Here is a 22,580-nt window from a genome sequence, read left to right on the forward strand (position 1 = left end):
TTCGAAAGTGGATATTCCCAATACAACCCTAAAATCTCAAATTTTTTAAAAGGTCAACATTTTTTTTTGTCCCTAAATTTTTCTAAAACTTGGGTTTTTGCCCCTAAACTTTTAAAAGGTTTGTTTTTTACTCCTAAATTTTGCAAAACGTTTCACTTTATTTAATTAAATGAAGTTAAACCCATGGCATGATATCATTGGTACACATGGAAAAAAAAATTTATTGAGACAAAATTGCTCTTCCTTGGACTTTAAAAAATATCCCTAAAACAAGGTAATGGGTTAATTGAGGGAAGAAAAACGAAACAATGATTTTTTGGTTCTATTTCTAAGCTCTAACTCAATTGAATCTACAAAACTTAAACAAACTCAAATTTTTATAACTAAAATATTATTTTTGTCACTAAACTTTTTTTAAAAGTTTGATTTTTATCCCTAAACTTTAAAAAATCTGATTTTCGTTCCTAAATTTTGCAAAATGTTTTACTTTATGCTCATTAATTTATATCCTACATGGCCTAACGAAATGTCGTATAGTATCTAATTTAGACCAAACAATTTTCTTTTAAACAAGTTGAACACATGGCATGAAATCAATTGCACATGTGGAAAAAAATATCACTGAAACAAAATTACTCCTTAATGTATTTCTGGGACTTCAACAAACATCCCTAACCGGCTGAGTTAGGGCTTAGATATAGAACCCAAAAAATCATTGTTTAAATTTTCTTCTCTAAATTGTTCCCTTACCCTATTTTAGAGAGACTAGTGCCATTTTTTTTAAGTAGCTTATTTGATAGTCCAGCTTTTGGAATAGCTGGAAATCAAGAGTCAAGTAACAAAGTTTTGAAATTTCAGCTTATTGGGGTGTTGGGCGATTTTCAAGGTTTGGCCGTTGGGGATTTTTGTGTTCTATTTCTTAGCCCTAACTCAGCCGATTAGGGATATATGTTGAAGTCCAAGGGAGACATTGAGAGGTAATTTTGTCTCAGTGGTATTTTTTTTCCATGTGTGCCAATGATTTCATGCCATATGTTCAACTTTAAAAAAAAAATATAGTACGGTCCAACTCCAAGTCAAATACCACATTAGCATATTGATATTGTTAGGCCACATAAATGTACAAAAAGGACATAAAGTATAATATTTTGCAAAGTTTAAAAACAAAAGGCAAACATTTAAAATTTAGGGGTGACAAACTGAACTTTTGATAAAATTTAGGCATGAAAACAATATTTTAGCTTCTTTTTTTAAGTAAATAACTCATTGATAGAAAAATTATAAAGGTGCCTATTCAAGTCAACTGGTATATACAAATAGCAACCCGTGAAATCCAAACGAGTCTTTTTTTTTTTTTTTTTTGGAGAATCATCAAACGGGTCAATTTCACCCAAGCAATTTTGTTATTTTGAACAATATTATCTTTATAATCAGTTAGGTGAAATCAACCCAACTGATTTTCATTATCTTTATAAAAGAAACAGTTGATTTTTTAATGACGTTAATGTTGGACTTTTCAATTAAGTTATGAATTCAAGTTTTAGCTTAGATACTTTCTCAAAAAAAAAAAAAAATGTTTTAGCTTAGATAATAATCAATGGGATTGAGGCAACTATGCATAGAAAGTGACTATATAATTTGAAATATGCTTTTGTAGCTATAATTTCAAGAATTTTACTCGGATTTTGTTTAGCATAGATTTGGTTGTAATTTTATAAGGATAAATTTTAACTACCAAATTAGTTGTAGCCTAAAGTTACAAGTTTACTCAATAAAATAAATATTATTACATATTTTGAAAATCTAACCATTAAATTGCATATTCTTTACGCTCTTAATACACATATCAAATTTTGTGTCAATTAGATATTATTTACTATATGATCTATAAGTTTATATTTTATGCATTATTTTAAACTACAAAAACTTGTAATTTAAATAATTTATTGATGATATAGCTATTGATCTTTAATTTTCTAAAAATTTTAGAAGCATAAAAGATATAATAAGAAGATGTAATCTAATGGTGAATTTGTTAAAATTCACCTCCAATAAAAAAAATATTGAGTAAGGTTGTAGTTTTAAGTTATAACCAATTTTATAGTTAAACTTTGTCCATTTTATAACATCTTTTTATTTTACATTTTTTAGTGTTATTACTTGTGTAACGTGGCCAGTGTTTTTATAGAAACAATTTAATTAGTAATTTTAAACAGTTCTGGTTTTCAATTTACATATTTATTTTATGATTTTTCAAACTTAATTTTTTATTTAATCCTAAATCCAACTGACAGCTCACTAGTTAAACAAACTAGTATATAACATGAGACTGGTTAATTGTAATGATGCTATTAGCCAATTTTTTTTTTTTTTTTGGTTTATCACACGGATGATAGAATTAAATCAAACAATGAAAAATATATATTGCATTTTATCATTTAAGTAATGCTATTGGTTTTTTTTGTTTTTTGTTTTTTTTTGTTTATCATACATAGGATAACATTAGATAAAACAACGAATAAAAAAAAGAGAATATTGCATTTTATTATTTAAGTGATGCTACAGTGAAGAAAAAAGAGAATATTACATTTTATTGTTTAAAATATATAAAGGGACATTAAAAAATAAAAACTGATAATTGAGTTTGGAATCTTCTTGGAGGTACCAATGAAACGCTAATATATGAGAGTGTGAAGCAAGAAAAAGTGGGATTGAACATTGTGTTTGAACTCGGCCTTATTTTGAGAAATCCGTAAGGAGGAGGAGAGAGTAGTGTGTGGATATAGTTGGTAGAGGTTGAGAGAGGATGAGACATGAGATGGCGATATAGAATTAGGAGGAGATGATGTTTTACTTTTATAGTCTTTCTCGTTGGACTCCTTGGTTCTGGTTGTGGGATTAGAAGAGCTCTAGACTCTATTGAGATCACCCATAAAAGTGTGCAGGTGAGATGTTCTTGCTTAGGCCAATAAATATTATCATTATGATTTTCTTGGCTTCCGTGTTAAATGTTAATGCATCATTTATTTGGGCACAAAAATTAGAAAATTTAGATAAGATACATGACACAAAATTGGAGTCTAATTTATAATCTCTATAAAAGTGTGCAGGTAAGATGTTCTTGCTTAGACTAATGAACATTATCATTGTGGTTTTCTTGGCTTCCGTGTTAAATGTTAATGCATCATTTATTTGAGCATAAAAATTAGAAAATTTAGATAAGATACATAACACAAAATTTGAGTCAAATTTATAATCTAATTATATTTTTTTTTTTTTTGAATTTTGGTTAGGACAAGTGGTGCAAAATTGAGAATCCAATTGAAATTTAATTGGATTTTCTCTCTGCTTCACCTATTATTATATATATAGATGACCTAGTAAAATAATTAATTAATTAGTAATTTAGACACATCTTTCGATTTTTTTAATCCCATAAAAAAAATGAGCCAATAACCTTTCTTCTAGACCAAGTTAACATCTAGTTTAGGTTTATTTAGAGCACTCACATCAATGAGTGTATACTAGAATTAGGTGTAAAATTTACACAATTTTACCTAAAAATGACCTACATCAATTAGTGTATAATTATGTAAATTTACAAATTTACATTGACACTATTTGTTTTGCATTTAATTTTTTTTTATTATTTCTTTATATATCCTTATGATGAAAGAAGAGAGTCGTGGGAGGGCCGAGGACCGAGGTACCTAGTCTAAAGATTAACCTATCAGCCTACGCAATAAACGCAATCAGACCTCGAGGATTACACCTACCCGAGGAGGACTAAAGAAACAAATGGCAGCTGGCACCTCGAAAAACCAAGGATAAGGGAGTAGATGACAAATAAAGAGTACAAGACATATAGGGGTGGAGGAAGGAAGTTGCCTAAAGGAGACGCCTCACACCTCCGCATTGAATGATCTGCACCAACTTATCTAGTTGCATTAATGACGAAATGACCCCTGAACAATGATTTCATAGCTCACAGCTCTTTCTATCACCTCCAGAAGAGTCCTGATGGGACAAGCATCCAAATTGTTCCCCTGAGACGTATAGATGGAAGCCTGAGATGCAAGGGAAGGGACTGTATAATGAAAGGAACCCCCTAGGAAGATGGATGAACATTTTCTATGAAAATAGATATAAGAGAGAGAGAGCAAAGGATCACCCTATAATAAAGATATCACCCTTGTTTATTAATGAGAGATCTATCCTCGAACCTGCACGAGGAAGAGTTTATCTTAAATTGTCATTCTTCTCATGCATATAAGCTACTTTGATTCTTTCGGTCTTAGGCTCGTAATTTTCTTTGCATTGCAATTGACTCGGAAGCCCACTCTCTCAAAAATTCATTGTATTAGGCTCGATTTGAATGACTGGGAACCACTATTCTAAGTGGGTTTTTTGCTTTTCTTTTTGAGTCCTTACAATAGTTGTTATGTGTGTAGAAAGATAAATTTTTTAATTAAAAAAATCAAGAAAATTTGATATTTTAATAAAATAGCGTAAAATAGATAATTTGATATAAAATATTTTTAAAAGTGGGTGCGTAAAATATAAAAAATAAGTTCTTATGATAAAATAGATATTAATTTTTTACATGAACTAATACGGATGCTCTGACTATTAAAAAATGTGATACTCATATACACGCAGGTTATAATAAAAAGTAGTGATACATAACACTAAAAACCTTAAAAAACAAAAGAGTAAAGTACTAGGGAAAGCATAGGGAATCTAGAACAGCCACTTCAATCATATAAGGATTGCAGACACAGAAATTTCAAATTAACTTTGCCATGCTCAATTTTTGCCTCTCGAAGCACCAATCATTTTGTTCTCTCTAATGACACCACACTACAAAAAGAAGGCCACCCTATCTAATGAAGCTCACAAAGCTATCACATCCAACTCTGATATAGTTCCATAAACCCATACCATAAATCCCCCAGACTGCACTCGAACGCCAAAACTCTCCATTAGACCCATATACTTTAAATCTACCACTCTACTCCACAGTCATATCTTCATGTACATGTATATAATGCCACAATCATTTTCCCAACAATATTAAATACTGCTTCTCAAAAAAAAAAAAAAAAAAAAATTTAAATACCAACAATTTCTTGATGCCTAATCCATCATGGCTAATTGGAGTACAACATGAATATCCCAGTTAATTAAATGAAACTTAAATTCCTTACCCATGCCAGCTCAAAGAAAATTCCTTAAAAAAAAAAATTTTCCATCCAATTTGACACATCAACAAGTAGAGGGAAAATAGAAAAAAAAAAATAAATAAATGGAAATACTAGATACCATATAATGGGTATAGATTGAAAACAAGGTTAACCCGTCACCTGTAATCCTTCGGCTTATGCTGAAGGGCATGAAGTGGGCCGACGACCCTTCAAGGCTGAAGGGCATAAAGAAGGCTGACGAGAGTGAGGTCGACGGTTCTAACAGAACCATGCCTTGGCCACCACGTATAGGTATATAAGGAAATAACTTGTATCCCACACTAAATGTTAGTCTCCTACAAGGAAAGGATTCCGCGATCTACGGACTCCTATATGGAAAAAACTTCTATTCCAAGGAAGAAAGGTCAATCCTCAACTACTATAAAAGTCCCAATACCCTCACAAATCGAGGTACGCATAATTAACCCCTCTCTAGCACTCTAGAATTGAAGTGAGTTCTAACTTGACCTTTGGAGGGTATTTGGCCGGCACCACACCAGTGCTCTCTAGTAGGTCATCTCTTTTTTGTTGTGCAAGTGCTGTTTAGTGCGCGAGTATCGTGTAGCTCACTGGTGGTTTTTCCGACATCATCACCATGCTTCTAGTAAGTGTCAGCATACCCCTTTTGATAAGAACATTTTCTTCCAATAACTAGTCTTTTTTACTTATACTCCATAATATATGGGATCCCACAAAGAATGTGCCTTGAAAGTGTTAGACTCAAGTACTTTAGAGGAAGAGACGGAACACGACATGAGGTTGCTTTCAAAATCCTCAACATTCTACATCTCCCCTACTAGCAATGTCTCAGATTTACCCAAATTAATATGCAAATCTTCAAAACTTATAAAAACTCTATTTACGAGTGTCATTAAGGCCTTTCTTTATGGACGATTTTAAGAAAGTTTTAATACTACTTTCATGGAAAATATAAAAAGTTGTTAACAAAGTTAGTTACTTTTTTTTTTTCCTCATAAAAAGTTTCTAAAAATAGTTCCTAAATCAATGCCCTAGGACACCCTTTAACTTTTCCCAAATTATAGTAATACACCTTAAGTAACAAATGTTAGTGGGATTGGCCCCATCGAAAATGAGAGTATCATTGGTAAAAAGATAGTTATGTCCATTGATTAACCCCTTAAGTTTTCAAACAGCAAAAAACAAGAAGAAGAAGAAGAAAAAAAAAAAAAAAAAAACTTCGACCTCAAAATTATAAGGATGATAATACAATTAGATTATGATGAAATTAAAAATAAAAATAAAGAATCCGTAAATTAATGATTAATGATTTACAACCCTAACTTACATGTTAATTTAGGGTTACTAATATTGCATTATGTCATAGGATAAATCATTAATGAATGGGTGCTAGTGTTAAAATCGGTAATTTAAGCTTTTGAGAGAATCGGTAATTTCCTAACAATTTAAGCTTTTGGGAGAATCGGTAATTTAATATGGTATTAGAACAAAAGATATCCTGACTTTACTCTACCTCTAATTTAAAATGTTAAAAATCCAATATGTTGGACCTCACTTATTAAAGAGGAGTTTGGGCCCACACATGAAAAGAAGTATTAGAATAATTTACTATTTCCTAATAGTTTAAGTTTTTAAGAAAATAGGTAATTTAACAGCTAGATGCTTTGAATATCAAAAAAAAAAAAAAATTGTTTACAAGTTTAGTTGGTCTGTGTCAGTATCAAATTGAGACTTGGTATCAACATGTTAATTTTGGTTGTATATCCAAATTTGCTATAACTTGGTAGGAAAATGAAGGGAGGAACTTTGCTATAATAGGTGAAGTCCCTTACCCGAGGCTTTTGGGGTTATTGTGCCAATCTGACTGTCATAGGATAAGAGTGAATGGCAGAACAACCAAGATGGAGTGAGAATAATGGTGAAGTGATGAGTGTTTAAAAACATATGATGGTTCCTTAAATATTGGCTATTTGACTTTGTTAGTGGCTAGATGACCTAGTCAATGGCTGATTGATATAAAATTTTGTTAATGGCTGATGTGTATATACCGTTGTCAATGACCAATTGACTATATGTTAATGTTATATGACCATGTTAATGGCTAATGTCTATAGGACTTTGTCAATGGCTAACGGCTATATGATATGGCCAATGGCTAATAACTGTATTTCCTTAGAATATGATGGTGACCATGCAAAAGACTAAGAGCATTCACATCAATTTCTCCAAAAGTTTAACTAGTCTAATACAAATGCACTAAATGTATTAAGCAAGACCAAATAAGCAATGAATGTCATGAAAGTGTCCATCAAGGCATCAAATGTTTTTACAAGTAAAGTCATAAATATAAGCTTAGAAACTCAAAATTAGTCAATAAAATTTATTATATTTTTCAGTAACAATTAGAATTTAATAATAATAATAATAATAATATTAATTTTAACTTATTTTGAAAGTTTTTTAAGTTCATTTAAAAATACTTCAAGCCTATTCTATTTAAATTTCATTTGAAACCATTTCCAATCATTTAAAATTAATTCAGATTTCTTACAAAAACTCACCATCAGTTCAAATATAAATTTTAACCATGTTCTAAAAAATGGATGTTCATAACTTATTTGAAAATTATAAAAATGAACAAATTTACTGCACCACAATATCAAAACCAAGTTAAGATATTGTTATTAATACAATAGTGACTTGTTGGATACTATTACACAAATGTCAAGATCTTTGTAATTTAGTGACATTGAATCTTTTTTTTTTTTTTTTTGGAGAAATAATTATGACATGCTGCTAACCTGGCAGCTCAAACCCTTTCCCCTCAAGCACTTTGTACATGGGGATGTGCCAATTCAGTTATTAGGCTTTTAATATTGAATCTTGATTATTCTCTAATATGAGAAGAATTACTATTCAAATCTCCTATCCCCCACTTGTCATAATAATTATATATATATATAAATAAAGATAATGACTAAATTAGCCAATAATAATAATATTAATTTTAACTTATTTTGAAAGTTTTTTAAGTTCATTTAAAAATACTTCAAGCCTATTCTATTTAAATTTCATTTGAAACCATTTCCAATCATTTAAAATTAATTCAGATTTCTTACAAAAACTCACCATCAGTTCAAATATAAATTTTAACCATGTTCTAAAAAATGGATGTTCATAACTTATTTGAAAATTATAAAAATGAACAAATTTACTGCACCACAATATCAAAACCAAGTTAAGATATTGTTATTAATACAATAGTGACTTGTTGGATACTATTACACAAATGTCAAGATCTTTGTAATTTAGTGACATTGAATCTTTTTTTTTTTTTTTTGGAGAAATAATTATGACATGTTGCTAACCCGGCAGCTCAAACCCTTTCCCCCCTAGACCCTCAAGCACTTTGTACATGGGGATGTGCCAATTCAGTTATTAGGCTTTTAATATTGAATCTTGATTATTCTCTGCTATGAGAAGAATTACTATTCAAATCTCCTATCCCCCACTTGTCATAACAATTATATATATATATATATATATATAAATAAATAAAGATAATGACTAAATTAGCCATTAATTGAATTCGTTCCGAATTAATTATAATGAATACACTTTTATACATACATACATATATATATATATAGCTTTTTAATAAATGTTATTAAATATTTTATTATCTCAAAATATATGATACAATACAGTATACACTATATGAAAAATTAAAAATAAATTTGATTCATGAAACAATTTGTGTTTTTGACCAATAATGGTATACTATTCAGTTCCAAACTTCTAATTGTATTTTCCAATCTTTAAACATTCCTTTTTTTTAGAGAGTCTTAATCTATGATGTTCGCTCTTAATGATAGTTTTTTATCATTAGATCAAGATACCAATCAGTTTTTGGTATAAGCGGGGATTGAACCCAGATTTCTTATACAATCATAAGAGAATTTATCCTATTTAGTAATGCAAAATGGGTTTTTAGCTAAATTAGCCAACATTGTAACAAAATTTTACAAAAATCCTTCCACACCTAATTGCCTATTACTGTTCAAAAATTTACAAGTACTATATATAGTGCTTATTTAAACTTTAAATATACACAAACACGGTAGCATGAGCAAATATTTTTATTATTATTGATAGTTGCACTTTCTCTCCTTTTCTGTGTCATCACCTTTTCTCTCTCATTAGAAGTGCTTTGCATTTGGTACTGCTTTGTATTTTTTTTTGCTGAATTTGGTACTGCTTTGTATTAGCCAACGTTGTATTTGATGGTTTATTTTATTTTTCTTAGATTGTGTTGGGGCAAAGTAATAAATACTCATTGGACCAGGTATTGGTGAAATAGTAATAGGCTAAGACCCACCCAAAAGGTACAACAAAGCCCAAACGTGTAATAGCTAGATGCACGTACGTTAGTGATGCGTGAAGTGACTAGTGAAAGGAAACAAGTGAGAATCGAAACACATGACATGTGATTGCAACAATGGTTTATTTTATTTTTCTTAGGTTTTGTTGGGGCCAAGTCATAATTACTCATTGGACCAGGTATTGGTGAAATAGTAATAGGCTAAGACCCACCCAAAAGGTACAACAAAGCCCAAACGTGTATCAGTTAGATGCACGTACGTTAGTGATGCGTGAAGTGACTAGTGAAAGGAAAGAAGTGAGAATCGAAACACATGACATGTGATTGCAACGGTTATAGAAGAACCAACATTAAAAGATTGTTCGGTTTAACGTTGAAGAGTGGTCTCAACAGTTATAAGAGGGTACAAAGCAGTGAACGAGGGACACATATTGCAAAGTGACAAAAAACACGTGGCAGTAGGAAGCTGAAAATAATTATATATATGAGAACTTAAGAGCACTAAACTAGATCATTATGCACTCTTAGTACGGTGATCACTTTATAAGTGATTGTGAAGTATGAGAGGTAAGAGTCGGAGTTCAAGTCCTTAGAAGGGAGTTTCACACACATATACGCTTAGATTAGGTTAGAATAGAAATTCTATCTTATATAAAAAAAAAAAAAAAAAAAGCACTGAACCAGAACACATCAAAGCGCAATCCTTAGAAGGGAGTTTCACACACATATACGCTTAGATTAGGTTAGAATAGAAATTCTATCTTATATAAAAAAAAAAAAAAAAAAAGCACTGAACCAGAACACATCAAAGCGCACTTGCTAGAAATTAGTAGCTAATTTTTTAGATTTAGTATGTAATAGTTTGTTTATTTGAAACTAAAAACTTTTTGCTGAAAGTATAGTAAATAAAACTAAAAAGTAGCTGAAATAGTATATAAACCTATAAATAGTATCAAAAAGTACAATGAAACTTATGAATAGTAGTAAAAATAAGCGAAATAGTAAAAAAAACTGTTATTTTAAGCCAATACCAAACACAACCTAAATTTAGTAACAAGTTCTTCAATCTTATGCTTATGAAGTTTAGGTCCTTGCACTTGTGTTTGTATGATGTATTATATATGTACGTATTTATAGTAATTTGATCAGTATGAACGTTCATTGCGATGTAAAATAGCATTTGTAGGATTGAATCAGTTCAAGTGTTGTAATTTATTTTCATTCAAGATGTCTAGCGTTAATATTGTTTCATTTGAGATGCCTCTGTTGATTACTTAGTCAATTAAGAGCATACCTGCATTTCAATTTAGTTTGTTTAGGTACTTAGTCAGTTTAGATTTCTCATTTAAGTAATGCATTATTTGAAAAGTCGTTAAGCGTTTTCGAATCTGAAAGCCTAGCTCTTCAAGGTTAGATACTCATTTAGCGTTGGTGTATTATCTTGAGAAGCATCTTGAGATAACATTAATCCATTCACAATCATCTCGAGTGGCCTGCAAAATGTGATCAATTAATTTTTAGTTCAAATTGGTTGACTAAAGGTTAATCGAATGGTGGCAGTGTGATGAGAACGGTGGCAGATCTTAGCGACAACGACAACGATGACTTGGGTTGGTTTGTGTTGCGGTATGGAGGGTTTTTCATTTATTATTTTTTTCTAATTTGGTTTTTTATTTTTTGGGTTTAATTAGTTGTACATATAAAATAAGTACAAAAAATGGTTATTTTAGATTATTTTAATGAGATATATCCTAAAAGTGAATATATTGCAAAAGTAGTTATATAAAATAGAAAAAAAAAAAAAAAAGACATTTTTTTTATGGACTAAAAACTTAAAATAACAAAATTTGAGCAGAGGGATGTGTTAAGGATCTTTGAACCAACGAGGCCATAAAATATTAGAAAATCTGAACATGGACAACAAAATATAGAAATAGAAGGCATGTTTAATAACGTTGTTAGAACGAACCGTTTCCGTTGTTTAAAAAAACTTAACACATATTTTCATAATATTTTTTTATTTACATATATTTTCATAACTAATAAATATAATTATCATATCAACTTTACCAAACGAGTTTTTGTTTTATCATATTTATTTTTTACAATATTTGGTACAAAGTACAGACAGTGGGACCAACATTTTGGCTTGTTTGGTACAGTGGGAAGCATGGATCACGTGGTCAGTTATAGCTCTGCCTGTGTTTTTATGGCCAACAGTGAACTATTATTCGTGTATTGAAGGCCCCCATGGATCTCTCTCTTTCACTCTCTCTCTCTCCAAATTTGCTCCATCATTTCAAGTCAAGTGTATACTGTGTATAGTGTATTGCCCTCTCTATCTACCTATCGATCTTGGCTTATCAGAGATTGAACTTTTAGGCTTTTAGCCATAGACATAACACCCCCCTATTTTTTTTTTTCTCTTAAAGCTGTTTTCTGATCACAACAAAACACAAAAAGTACAGTTAAAAATCATCACCACCTCTTTGCTGATGATGTTTTCGTTCGTTTGTATTGTCTGCATTGCAAGGTTGTCCAAAATATCATTCTTTATATCTTTATATTATTTGTTCTTCTCTTGTTCCAAAAATCCTTCTCTCAATAATTACAATAAAATAAAACTCTCACAATTCTCGTAGTAGTGGTAGTAGTAGATGCCTTTGTCTTGGTCTTCTTTTTATCTTTTCTCCAAAATCCATTCCCACCCACAGAATCTTCTTTATTGATAGAAAAGTTAGGACCTTGTAGAAGGCAAAAGAAACCCCATTTTTTCGGTCTCTCTCAAACACGAAGCCCCTCCACCCAAGAAAACTATTTGCTATTTTTAGCATTCAAAAAATCAAAATATTTGCTCGAGTAGTGACTCTTGAACCCAGCGACAAACATGGAGTGTTTCTTCTTCGCTTTCAAGCCTTTGACACTCGTTGCTCTTTTCCTTATCCTCCTATCCGCTCCACCTTCCATGGCGGACGACGATAACAACAATGTTAAAGGTGGTGGTGTTTTCGTGAGAGACATTACAACCAATTCATCATCTAATTCACCTCCACCAATGTCGAGTGAAAACCAAGCAAGATCTATACCCTTTAGGCCTAGCATGGTGGTGATAATAGTGGCGTTAGGAGGCATATTCTCCGTCGTGTTTCTCATCCTCCTCTACGCAAAACACTGCAGTGGCGAAGGCGTTGTAGTTGTCACAGCCACACCCGCAACAGCGAGGAAGAATTCGGGAATCGATCGAGGTGTCGTCGAGTCATTGCCCGCGTTTCGATTCGGATCTCTCCGAGGCCAAAAGGAAGGCCTCGACTGCGCAGTTTGTCTCAATCGATTCGACTCCAACGAAGTCCTTCGGCTCCTCCCGAAATGCAAGCACGCGTTCCATGTCGAATGCGTCGACACATGGCTCGATGCTCATTCGACGTGCCCACTCTGTCGATACCGTGTCGACCCAGAAGATATTCTCCTCGTCGACCGAAACCCACCTCCAGAATCTCGCCAAAACAGCACCCACGAGGTCGTTTTGGACGTGAACGTGAACCCAATTGGGAACAAACAATTCTCAGGTCGACACTCATCAGGTGGCGAAAAGGGAATTTTGCGTTCGAAATCTCACGATCCGTCGCTCAGGAGATCGCTCGATAGTGCTGGGGTGAGAAGAAAGAGCCAGAGTTTAAGAGCCATTGGATCCTATGATTACCCAAGAAAAGATGGGCTATTGTCGACGAGCTTAGACAGAGGGAATAGTAGGGTGGAGCACAGGATTATTGTTTCTTCAAACTCGAGTAGGGCCCACGAAAGATGGAGCGATGCACAGCCGTCAGATCTTTTGTATTTGGGGTCAGAAATGATAATGAGTGACAGCCGTAGATTTTTGTCGACATCGAGATCGAGACAGCAACAGCACAGTAATGGTATTGATGGCAGCAATGGTAACGGGTTGCGGAGATGGGGTGGTGCTAGTAGTGGTGGCAGAAACAACACAAACACAAACACCGTCATCAACAACAACAACAACACAGTAATGAATAGTCGAAGTGTGTCGGAAATCACTGGCTTTAGCAGGTTCCCAATCAAAGCCAATAGAGCCAATAGCACCCACTAATATTATTATTGATCACTGATTAATGGGGTTGGCTTGGCTTGGATTTCTGCCAGCTGTACGGTCGAGACATACCTACTTGCAGTTCAAGATTGTATAGTAAAATTTAGAATTTGTAGAAAACTCTTTCTAACTCGATGCACAAAAATAACGAGTTGGAAGAGATTCTTCTAAACTAGATTGGGAAAGTTTAGTAACATAGCTTTTGGAATAATTCTGATTTGGTCGACCAAATTAAAATTATAGCCGAAGTTACTGTATAAATGTGTCGTTGCTGCCTCGACAGGACCCACTTTCTCTTTCTGGTGTACCTATTGAAAAATGATTTTCGTGCAAGGCTGGCCCAAGCTGCTATGTTAACGTGCATGTGAGGAGGATTTTGGTGGACCAAAGTTCCAGTCGAACAGAAGAAAAAAAGAGAAGAAGGCGTGGATGAGACACTGCATTTACACCAAGGTGATACGGAAATCAATTATTTCTTGACAATTTTGTTTGTCGCTCTTTAATTTTAGTGCTTTCTTTTTCTTTTTTGGTTAAAAAAAATTCCTGTTACTGGTGGGTATGACAATGGTGGGTACGTATGCATCTCTGCCACGCATTATTTCTGATGGGCATGTGGTGGGTTCGTAAATTGTACAAAATTTTGTGTACTCTTCTACTTGATTGTACAAAGTGCCGAGGAATAAGGAAAACAGCTAGAGATGACGACAGGAGTAAATGGAGTTTGATATCTTCAACTTTGTAATAGCTTTCTCAAAAAAAAAAAAAAACCTTTGTACTAGCTTTTTATTCATCGAAAAAGAAAAAAGTACAGGCTTTTAGATCTCGGTATTTGTTCAAACTTTCTTTTAAATTTTTGATTCATTTCTTTAATCATTCTTTCATGGATTGCTTAAGTGTGTTTTTTTGTTTTTGTTTTTTTTGGTCCAATGTGGTATCAACAGACAACAGATCTTTAAGCACCTTTTTAATCTTCAAGTGTGTATATTATAATCCTTTCTCCTCCCCTCACATACACCAGATAATTCCAAAGAAAAATTCCTTTGCAGTTACCATAATATGCTGACTAATAATTTTGAACCTATTGACTTATTGCACAAGACTATTTAGTGGATTTTGGATCTTAATTTTTGCATTGAAGTATCTTATGAGATGGTCATAATTCTTCTCTCTCATAATACATGGATTTTATGTGTGTGGATCTCACACGTTGTGGGAGATTGTGAGAGGGTTGGTCTCATAGATATCCTTTCCTTTCTAGAACTACAGCCATTGTTTGGTGAAAGCTCTCTATGAGGTCTTCAGCTTCAAGTTTTTAGAAATAGAAATTGTTAACACAAGTTTTGATTATGAATCTGCACTATGTAGAGTAACTTGGAAATTTTCAGACACATTTGGATGAGTAATGAAGACAAATTTATCACAATTATTATTTGTTCCCAATTTAGTTAGATGGTTCTTCTAAAATAAAATATAAAAAAGTTAGATAGTAAGTTATAATTTGAATAACATTACTCAATAGACTTACTTTTAATAATGCTTTTATTATAACTCAATCATTGTATAGCATTTCATTTCTAAAGGTTGTTAAAAGAATTTGTGAAAAAAAAATTGTACCATTAGATTTATTGGATTTTGATAGATCTAATGATTGTCAATGGTTGTGGAATTGCCTTTGAAAACCATGTTAATACTTTAATGGTTTGAAGACTCTGATCCACATTAGTGTGCGTTTAGCATCAGCTTATTTAGTTTTTTGTTATTGTTATTTTCTGAAAAAGGTGATAGAGTATGCTTTTTATTTTTGAAAATGTGAAAAATTGAGCTTTTAAAAAACTATATATATATATATATATGTATGTATATATAACTAAAAGCTAGCAAACATGAATGCATATTAGTGAGTTTCAATTAACTCAACTGGTAAAGTCTCTAATAGTTGAATAAGAAATCTAAGGTTCAATTTTCGCCTACACAAAAAACTGATTGGTATCTTGGTCTGATGATAAAGACCTATTATCAGAAGTGCATAAATTAAAACTTTCTTAAAAAAAAAAATTTAAATACTAAAGAGGAATGAGTAAAATACAAACTTTAGGAATGACGGGCTAGAAGGATGAGGGATACACACACACACACACATATATATATATATATTGTTTGGTGGGGAACAAAGGGCATAAGTAGTCCTTTCATGGAAAAAAGATTGGCCTGAAATACTATGGTGCGCGTCTATCATTAGCATTTTCCTCCTAGGTTGTGTCGAGTCTAGCCTTGTCCGACGAAAATCAAATTTACATTTTGTTTTCTTTTGTTTATTATTAGTGTGTGTTTGGATTAGGATTAAAAATGAAAATTATTTCACTATTCAGCTTATTTTTACTATTATTCATAGACCTCATTGCACTTTTTAGCACTATTCATAAGGCTCACTGTACTATTTTACCTAACTTTTACCTTTATCTACAGTATTTTCAGTAATAATTTTTCAGTTTCAACAAAATAAGCGGTATCTTAACACACCCTTATTATTATTTTTGAAAACTCTTGTTTTCTTTTGTTTTAATTCAAGTGTGCTTTGTCTGTCTTCTTTTTTGATACCTAATAAACATTCATTAAACATAAGGAAAGAGTACAAAGTCTAGCTGGATGAACAAGGTAAACCAAAACAACCAAAGAAAAGTCCAAAAAGCCACTTGTATCATAAGGAGGTGGGGTTTGGCCTATATAGGTGGACAAGGAAACAAGTAGTAGTGTGGGCTAAGTCTAATACATGAGATAGAACTAGTCAAGGCACACAAAAACAAGGAGTGATCAGCCCTTGTTGATGTAGATGGTTCAAGTCTATGATGAGAGTGAGCTCCTACCAAGTTGGTTTCTTTGCTCCATTGCAGATTTGTTCAAATCTTTTGTTGTTATTGAGGATGATGATTTTGTTGAAACCAAGCTCCTTTACCTTGAGAGTTGCTTCACCCACTGCATCCAAAAGCACTAGGTAAGGTTTTTTTTCTTCCTTTGCTGACTTCGCTTGTAAATAGAATTCCACCCTCCATGCTCTTTGCTTCATACGCATATCCACTCCTTCTTGATCTTCTATTTTTATGAGCTGCTACCTTGATTATGATTTGCCACCTTTGATTTGGAAGTGTAGAGAGGAAAAATTCCCGATCTATCACAAGCTGACACGTCAACTACCAAGTCCACAAGATACAACCAATTACAAGGCGCCATATATTGCTGCTAGGTTTTGCTATCACTACTCAGAAACCAACAGAAATTCGCCAAGTGTCATGCAAAAAACCAATCACACATCAGTGCATGTAAGCGATGACATAAGCAGTCTCGCATGTGTAAGCGATGACATAAGCAGACTAATCAGACTGTGACATGTGTCACCAATCAAACTCTGCCACGTATTGCTCATCCACCCCCAAAACTCCTATAAATAGAAGCCTTCCTAAGACATTTAGGAGGACACCAAGACATCTTAGGAAAGACACCAAGACACCAGGAAGAGATCTTAAGTTTAGAAGTCTAGAAGCTCTGCTGGAACCAAGCCCTGAAGCTTCCAGGAACTTCAAGAACTTCAACTTTGAATACGAATAACATTCGAAGAGAAATCATCCAAATCATCTTCCTAGATCTTAAAGGTCACTGGAATCAAGCTTAAAAGCCTCCAGAAACTCCAAAAAACCACAAATCTACGAAGCTCAACGGATTTAAGCCTCCAAAGCCTCGAAGAACTTCCGCCACAGACCTTCGAATACAAAGAACATTCAAAGAGAAATCATTCAAATCACATTCCTAGATCTCAAAGTTCATTGGAATCAAGCTCAAAAGCCTCCAGAAATCTCAACAAATCATAAATCAATGAAGTTTTACGGATTCAAGCCTCTAAAGCCCCGAAGAACTTCCACCATAAACCTTCGAAGATGAAGAACACACAAAGAACATGAAGAAAACACAAAGAACGTGAAGAACAAATCATAAAGGTCACTGGAATCAAGCTTAAAAGCCTCCAGAAACTCCAAAAAACCACAAATCTACGAAGCTCAACGGATTTAAGCCTCCAAAGCCTCGAAGAACTTCCGCCACAGACCTTCGAATACAAAGAACATTCAAAGAGAAATCATTCAAATCACATTCCTAGATCTCAAAGTTCATTGGAATCAAGCTCAAAAGCCTCCAGAAATCTCAACAAATCATAAATCAATGAAGTTTTACGGATTCAAGCCTCTAAAGCCCCGAAGAACTTCCACCATAAACCTTCGAAGATGAAGAACACACAAAGAACATGAAGAAAACACAAAGAACGTGAAGAACAAAGAATTTCTAACAAGCTCATAACCAGAGATTCATTGTAATTCCATTTCAAAAATCTTCGATCCATTCCTTAATCAAATTGAAGTATATTTCGTGTTTAAATCAAAATCACATTACCACAACTCCAATCAACAAATCTTTCAAGGAGATCGAATCAGAGGATCACACTTTTGTAATCACAAAGAATTGTACCACACATTCATCAATACAAATTCACATTTGTGCAACTATTTTACTTGTTTGACTCATTTCGAACTGAGAAATTTAGTCATCCATAGGAAGTTTATGATAAGTTTGCTGAATTGGCTTACTTGCTTGAGATTGGCTGTTCTGGAAAGAATCTTGGTACCTACACAAAAGAGATTGGGAAGTTAGAACCACTTCATAGGGTTAGGTGTTTTTCCTTGATGTAGGACCATATTTTTATGGTTCCACAGGGACCACAGGATAGTGAAGCATGCTTGATGGAAAATCATCCTGTTTTGCTCCGGTGGATAGGAAGCAGTAAATAGACTAGTAATCCAAACCCTAGAAGAGACATTTGTCAAGTCAGAGGTTCTAATACCCAAGGTGGAACCAAGCCAAACTGCTTTGGCAAAAGGGCATGTTAGGAATAGATGGTTAATGGTTTCATCATTGTCATCACATAAGAGGCATCTGGTAGGGGTTATAATTCTCATTCTATTCAGGATTGCAAATACAGGAATGCTGTAATGCAGAAGCTTCCAGATGAAACTAAGGATTTTCATAGGCAATTTTACTTTCCAAATAAGCTTCTAGACATAATGAGGGATACCAAAAGGCCTCTCATATGATATTACAGAGGTTTGGTCAAGGTGTTGAAGTAAATGGTAAGCCTTCTTAACCTTATATTCCCTAAAAGAGGAGTGTCTCCATAACAATTCATCTTTGATATTATCAGTCTTAAGCAATGGGAGGTGGAGGATTTCCATACATAGGGGATAAGGGTAAAGCTTTTTGACCAACTCATATTTCCAAGATTTGGAGATAGAGTATATTAGGTCAGCCACAGTGCCATTAAGAAGATTATTTTCAATTAAGGTTTGTTCAGGGCAGTGGAACCAATCAGGATGGGTAAGGGGTATATGAAGACCTTTTCCAATATACCAATGACCTTGGTGTAAGGCAGGGTGAGAGGGGGTAGTAATGTTCCTCCAAGTCCAAAAGTGGTGAGGTTTAGGAATATACCTCTGTAGATTGGAGTTAGGGAAATATTTAGCTTTGAAAGTCTTGGCCATTAGGGAATTAGGGTATCTTTGGATTCTCCAATACTGTTTAGAAATTAAGGCTTTGTTAACAAGATTGAATTTCCTACGGCCTAATCCTCCCCTATTTTTTGGTTGGCAGAGTGTGTCCCAATTCACAAGGTGTAGTTTTCTAATACCAGGCTCATGACCCCACCAAAAGAATCATGTAATAGCATCCAGTTTGTTACAAATAGCCTCAGGAATTCTAAAACAAGCAAAGGAATATAGAGGCTTGGATTGAAGAACAGAGGAGATCAAGGTACATCTGCTAGCTTAGGATAGCAGATTTGCCTTGCAGCCCTGAAATTTTGCTTGAACCTTATCTATAATGTCCTGGAAGTCAAAAATTCTTTTCCCCCTAAGCTTAAAATTGATCCCTAAGTACTTGCTAGTATCCTGGACAAGAATAACTTGAATAGATTAGGCAAGGGAATCTTGTATACCAGAATCAATATTGGGAGAGCAAAACAACTTAGACTTATTAAAAGTTTATGGATTGTTTAGATAAGAAACAATACCATAGGATTGTTTTTTTAAGAGCAGTAAAGGATCTATTGTTATTTTGGAAGAAAAGGAATGAATCATTAGAAAACAGGATGTGAGTGACAGAGAAACCATTCTTTCCTATCTTGACACCTTTAAGATTATTTTGGTTCTCTTCTTTGGTTAGGGCTAAGGAGAGTATATTGGCATAAAAAAGGAATAGGTAAGGGAAGATAGGGTCACCTTGTCTAAGACCTTTAGAAGGATGAAAAGGTTTTGAAGGGCTTCCATTAACAAGTAAGGAGTATTGGACAGTAGACACACCATCCACAATCCAGTTAACCCAAGTAGTGCCAAAATTCATGGAGAGTAAGACAGCTTTGAGAAAATTCCAATTGACCCTATCATAGGCCTTACTCATATCAATTTTTAAGTCACCATAACCTTTTTTCCTTCCTTCCTTCTTCCTTAGGGTATCAAAAATTTCATGAACTAAAAGTATGTTATCTGTGATGTTTTTATCTTGAATGAAAGCATTCCGATAAGGTGTTATGAGCATGTCCATGAGGGGTTTCAGCCTATTGACTAGACTTTTAGAAATGATTTTGTAAATGACATTACACAGGTTGATAGGTCTAAAATGAGAAACATCATCAGGAAAATGAACTTTTGGTATTAGAGTAAGGAAGGTTTGGTTAAGGGATTTGAGGAGAGAACCTAAGTGAAAGAAAGCATGTGTAGAACTGATGATGTCCTTGGGATGGAATCCGAACTCTCCTTATAGGGAAAGCTAAAACTGTTGCCAAAAAAAAAGAAAAAAAGAAAAAAAGCTTCTTCATAGAATCATGACTTTAATTAAGGGGAAAAAAACTATTGGAAAACTATTAATAAGTACTCTCAAAAGTCAAAACTGTTAGTCTAACTTTCCTACAAGAGGTACGAATTGAGATCAAAGTGCATTACCTATGCAATTGCAATGAAGGGTTGAGATTGAGAGTTGAAAAAATCAACTTTCAATCTCAACTATTAAATAAAGAAAATATTAAAATAAGGTAAAAAGTTAAAGTTAAAAAGTTAAAAATGTAAAATTCTTTGTGAATGAATGGGATTAATTGCATGATGCAATTGCCTTTGATCTCAATCCAAGAAGTACACTAACTTGCAATGGCATTTAATGATTCTACTTTTGGAGAATTAGAGATCGTTTAACTTTTTTTGTCCTACTCCTTGAAATTTTACCATCTTACCTCCATAACCATTTCGCACATCAAATTTTGTCGTACTTTTGCTCTAGAAAGCATGTGTCGAACTGATGATCTCCTTGGGATGGAATCCAAACTCTCTTTATAGGGAAAGCTGAAATTGTTGCCAAAAAAAGGGAAAAAAAGAAGAAGAAGCTTATTCATAGAATCATGGCTTTAATTAAGGGAAACAAAACTATTGGAAAACTATTAATAAGTACTCTTAAAAGTCAAAACTATTAGTCTAACTTTCCTACAAATTGTATGAATTGAGATCAAAGTGCATTACCTATGCAATTGCAATGAAGGGTTGAGATTGAGAGTTGAAAAAATTAACTTTCAATCTCAACTGTTAAATAAAAAAAATATTAAAATGAAGTAAAATGTTAAAGTTAAAAAGTTAAAAATGTAAAATTCTTTGTGAATGAATGGGGTTAATTGCATGATGCAATTGCATATTACAATTGCATTTGATCTCAATCCAAGAGGTACACTAACTTGCAGTGGCATATAATGGTTCTACTTTCGGAGAATTAGAGATCATTTAACTTTTTTTTGTCCTACTTCGTGAAATTTTACGATCTTACCTCCATAACCATTTCGCACATCAAATTTGGTTGTACTTTTACCTGTTGCTTGCTGTCTCCCTCTACCAACACTGTAAAATTAAACACTAATGGTTGTTCTATGTAAATTCTTGGTCAAATTTGGGCCAGCATGGTGGCATAATTAGGGTTTAGGGAGCAAGATATAGTAAATGGGTTAGAGGCTTCTTGCTCAAATTAGGTTGTACTAATATTGCTAATGTACAAGTTTAGGACCTTAGATATGGTTTAATGATAACTTGGAATAAAGACTTTAAGAGGGCTTTAATTAGTTATAGACACCTCATTTATTTATTTATTTATTTTTTATTTTTTTATCGACCAATGGTCATAATCCCTAGTTCCAATGATGAAGAGCCCCAGTGACATCCAATAGGAATGCAACTTGATGCTAAGCCCAAAAGCCCATTTCTTAGGATTCTTACCCAAAGTAGCATATCTCATAATGGGGTTGGCTTATACTGCTTATCAATACAAATCTTTTATCCCACCTTTTATATTTCATTTTATATTCTAATCATAGTATGCCATGTGATTGATTTTATTTATTTATTTATTTTTCATTTTAAATTTTGGTTAATTTATAAAAAAAAAAGCCCATTTCTTAGGATTCCTACCCAAAGTAGCATTTCTCATAATGGGGTTGGCTTATACTGCTTATCAATACAAATCTTTTATCCCACCTTTTATATTCCATTTTATATTCTAATCATAGTATGCCATGTGATTGATTTTATTTATTTATCTATTTTTCATTTTAAATTTTGGTTAATTTATAAAAAAAAGTCAAATAAATACATGATAATATAGAATGAAACACAAAAGTGAGAGAGAATATTAATATTAGTCACTTATAAACAAAAGCTCTAAAATCACTCCAATTATCAAAACCATGAATCATCCACCAACCCCCTTCACATATATGTTAAATCGAACAATGATAATATAGATACGT

At 33.1% G+C, this 22,580-nt stretch overlaps 1 protein-coding gene across 1 annotated transcript; it reads left to right on the forward strand.

Moving 5' to 3' along the window:
- The first annotated feature begins 12,332 nt into the window (after nt 1-12,332).
- Nucleotides 12,333-14,532, forward strand: LOC111997648 (RING-H2 finger protein ATL43). The gene has a single exon (XM_024029762.2). It carries the CDS (start codon nt 12,491-12,493, stop codon nt 13,706-13,708), a length of 1,218 nt encoding a protein of 405 aa, XP_023885530.2. The 5' UTR covers nt 12,333-12,490; the 3' UTR covers nt 13,709-14,532.
- The last annotated feature ends 8,048 nt before the right edge of the window (nt 14,533-22,580 follow it).

The sequence above is a fragment of the Quercus suber genome, unplaced genomic scaffold (genome assembly GCF_002906115.3).
Source record: "Quercus suber isolate HL8 unplaced genomic scaffold, Cork oak 2.0 scaffold_878, whole genome shotgun sequence".
Classification (NCBI taxonomy): Eukaryota; Viridiplantae; Streptophyta; class Magnoliopsida; order Fagales; family Fagaceae; genus Quercus; species Quercus suber.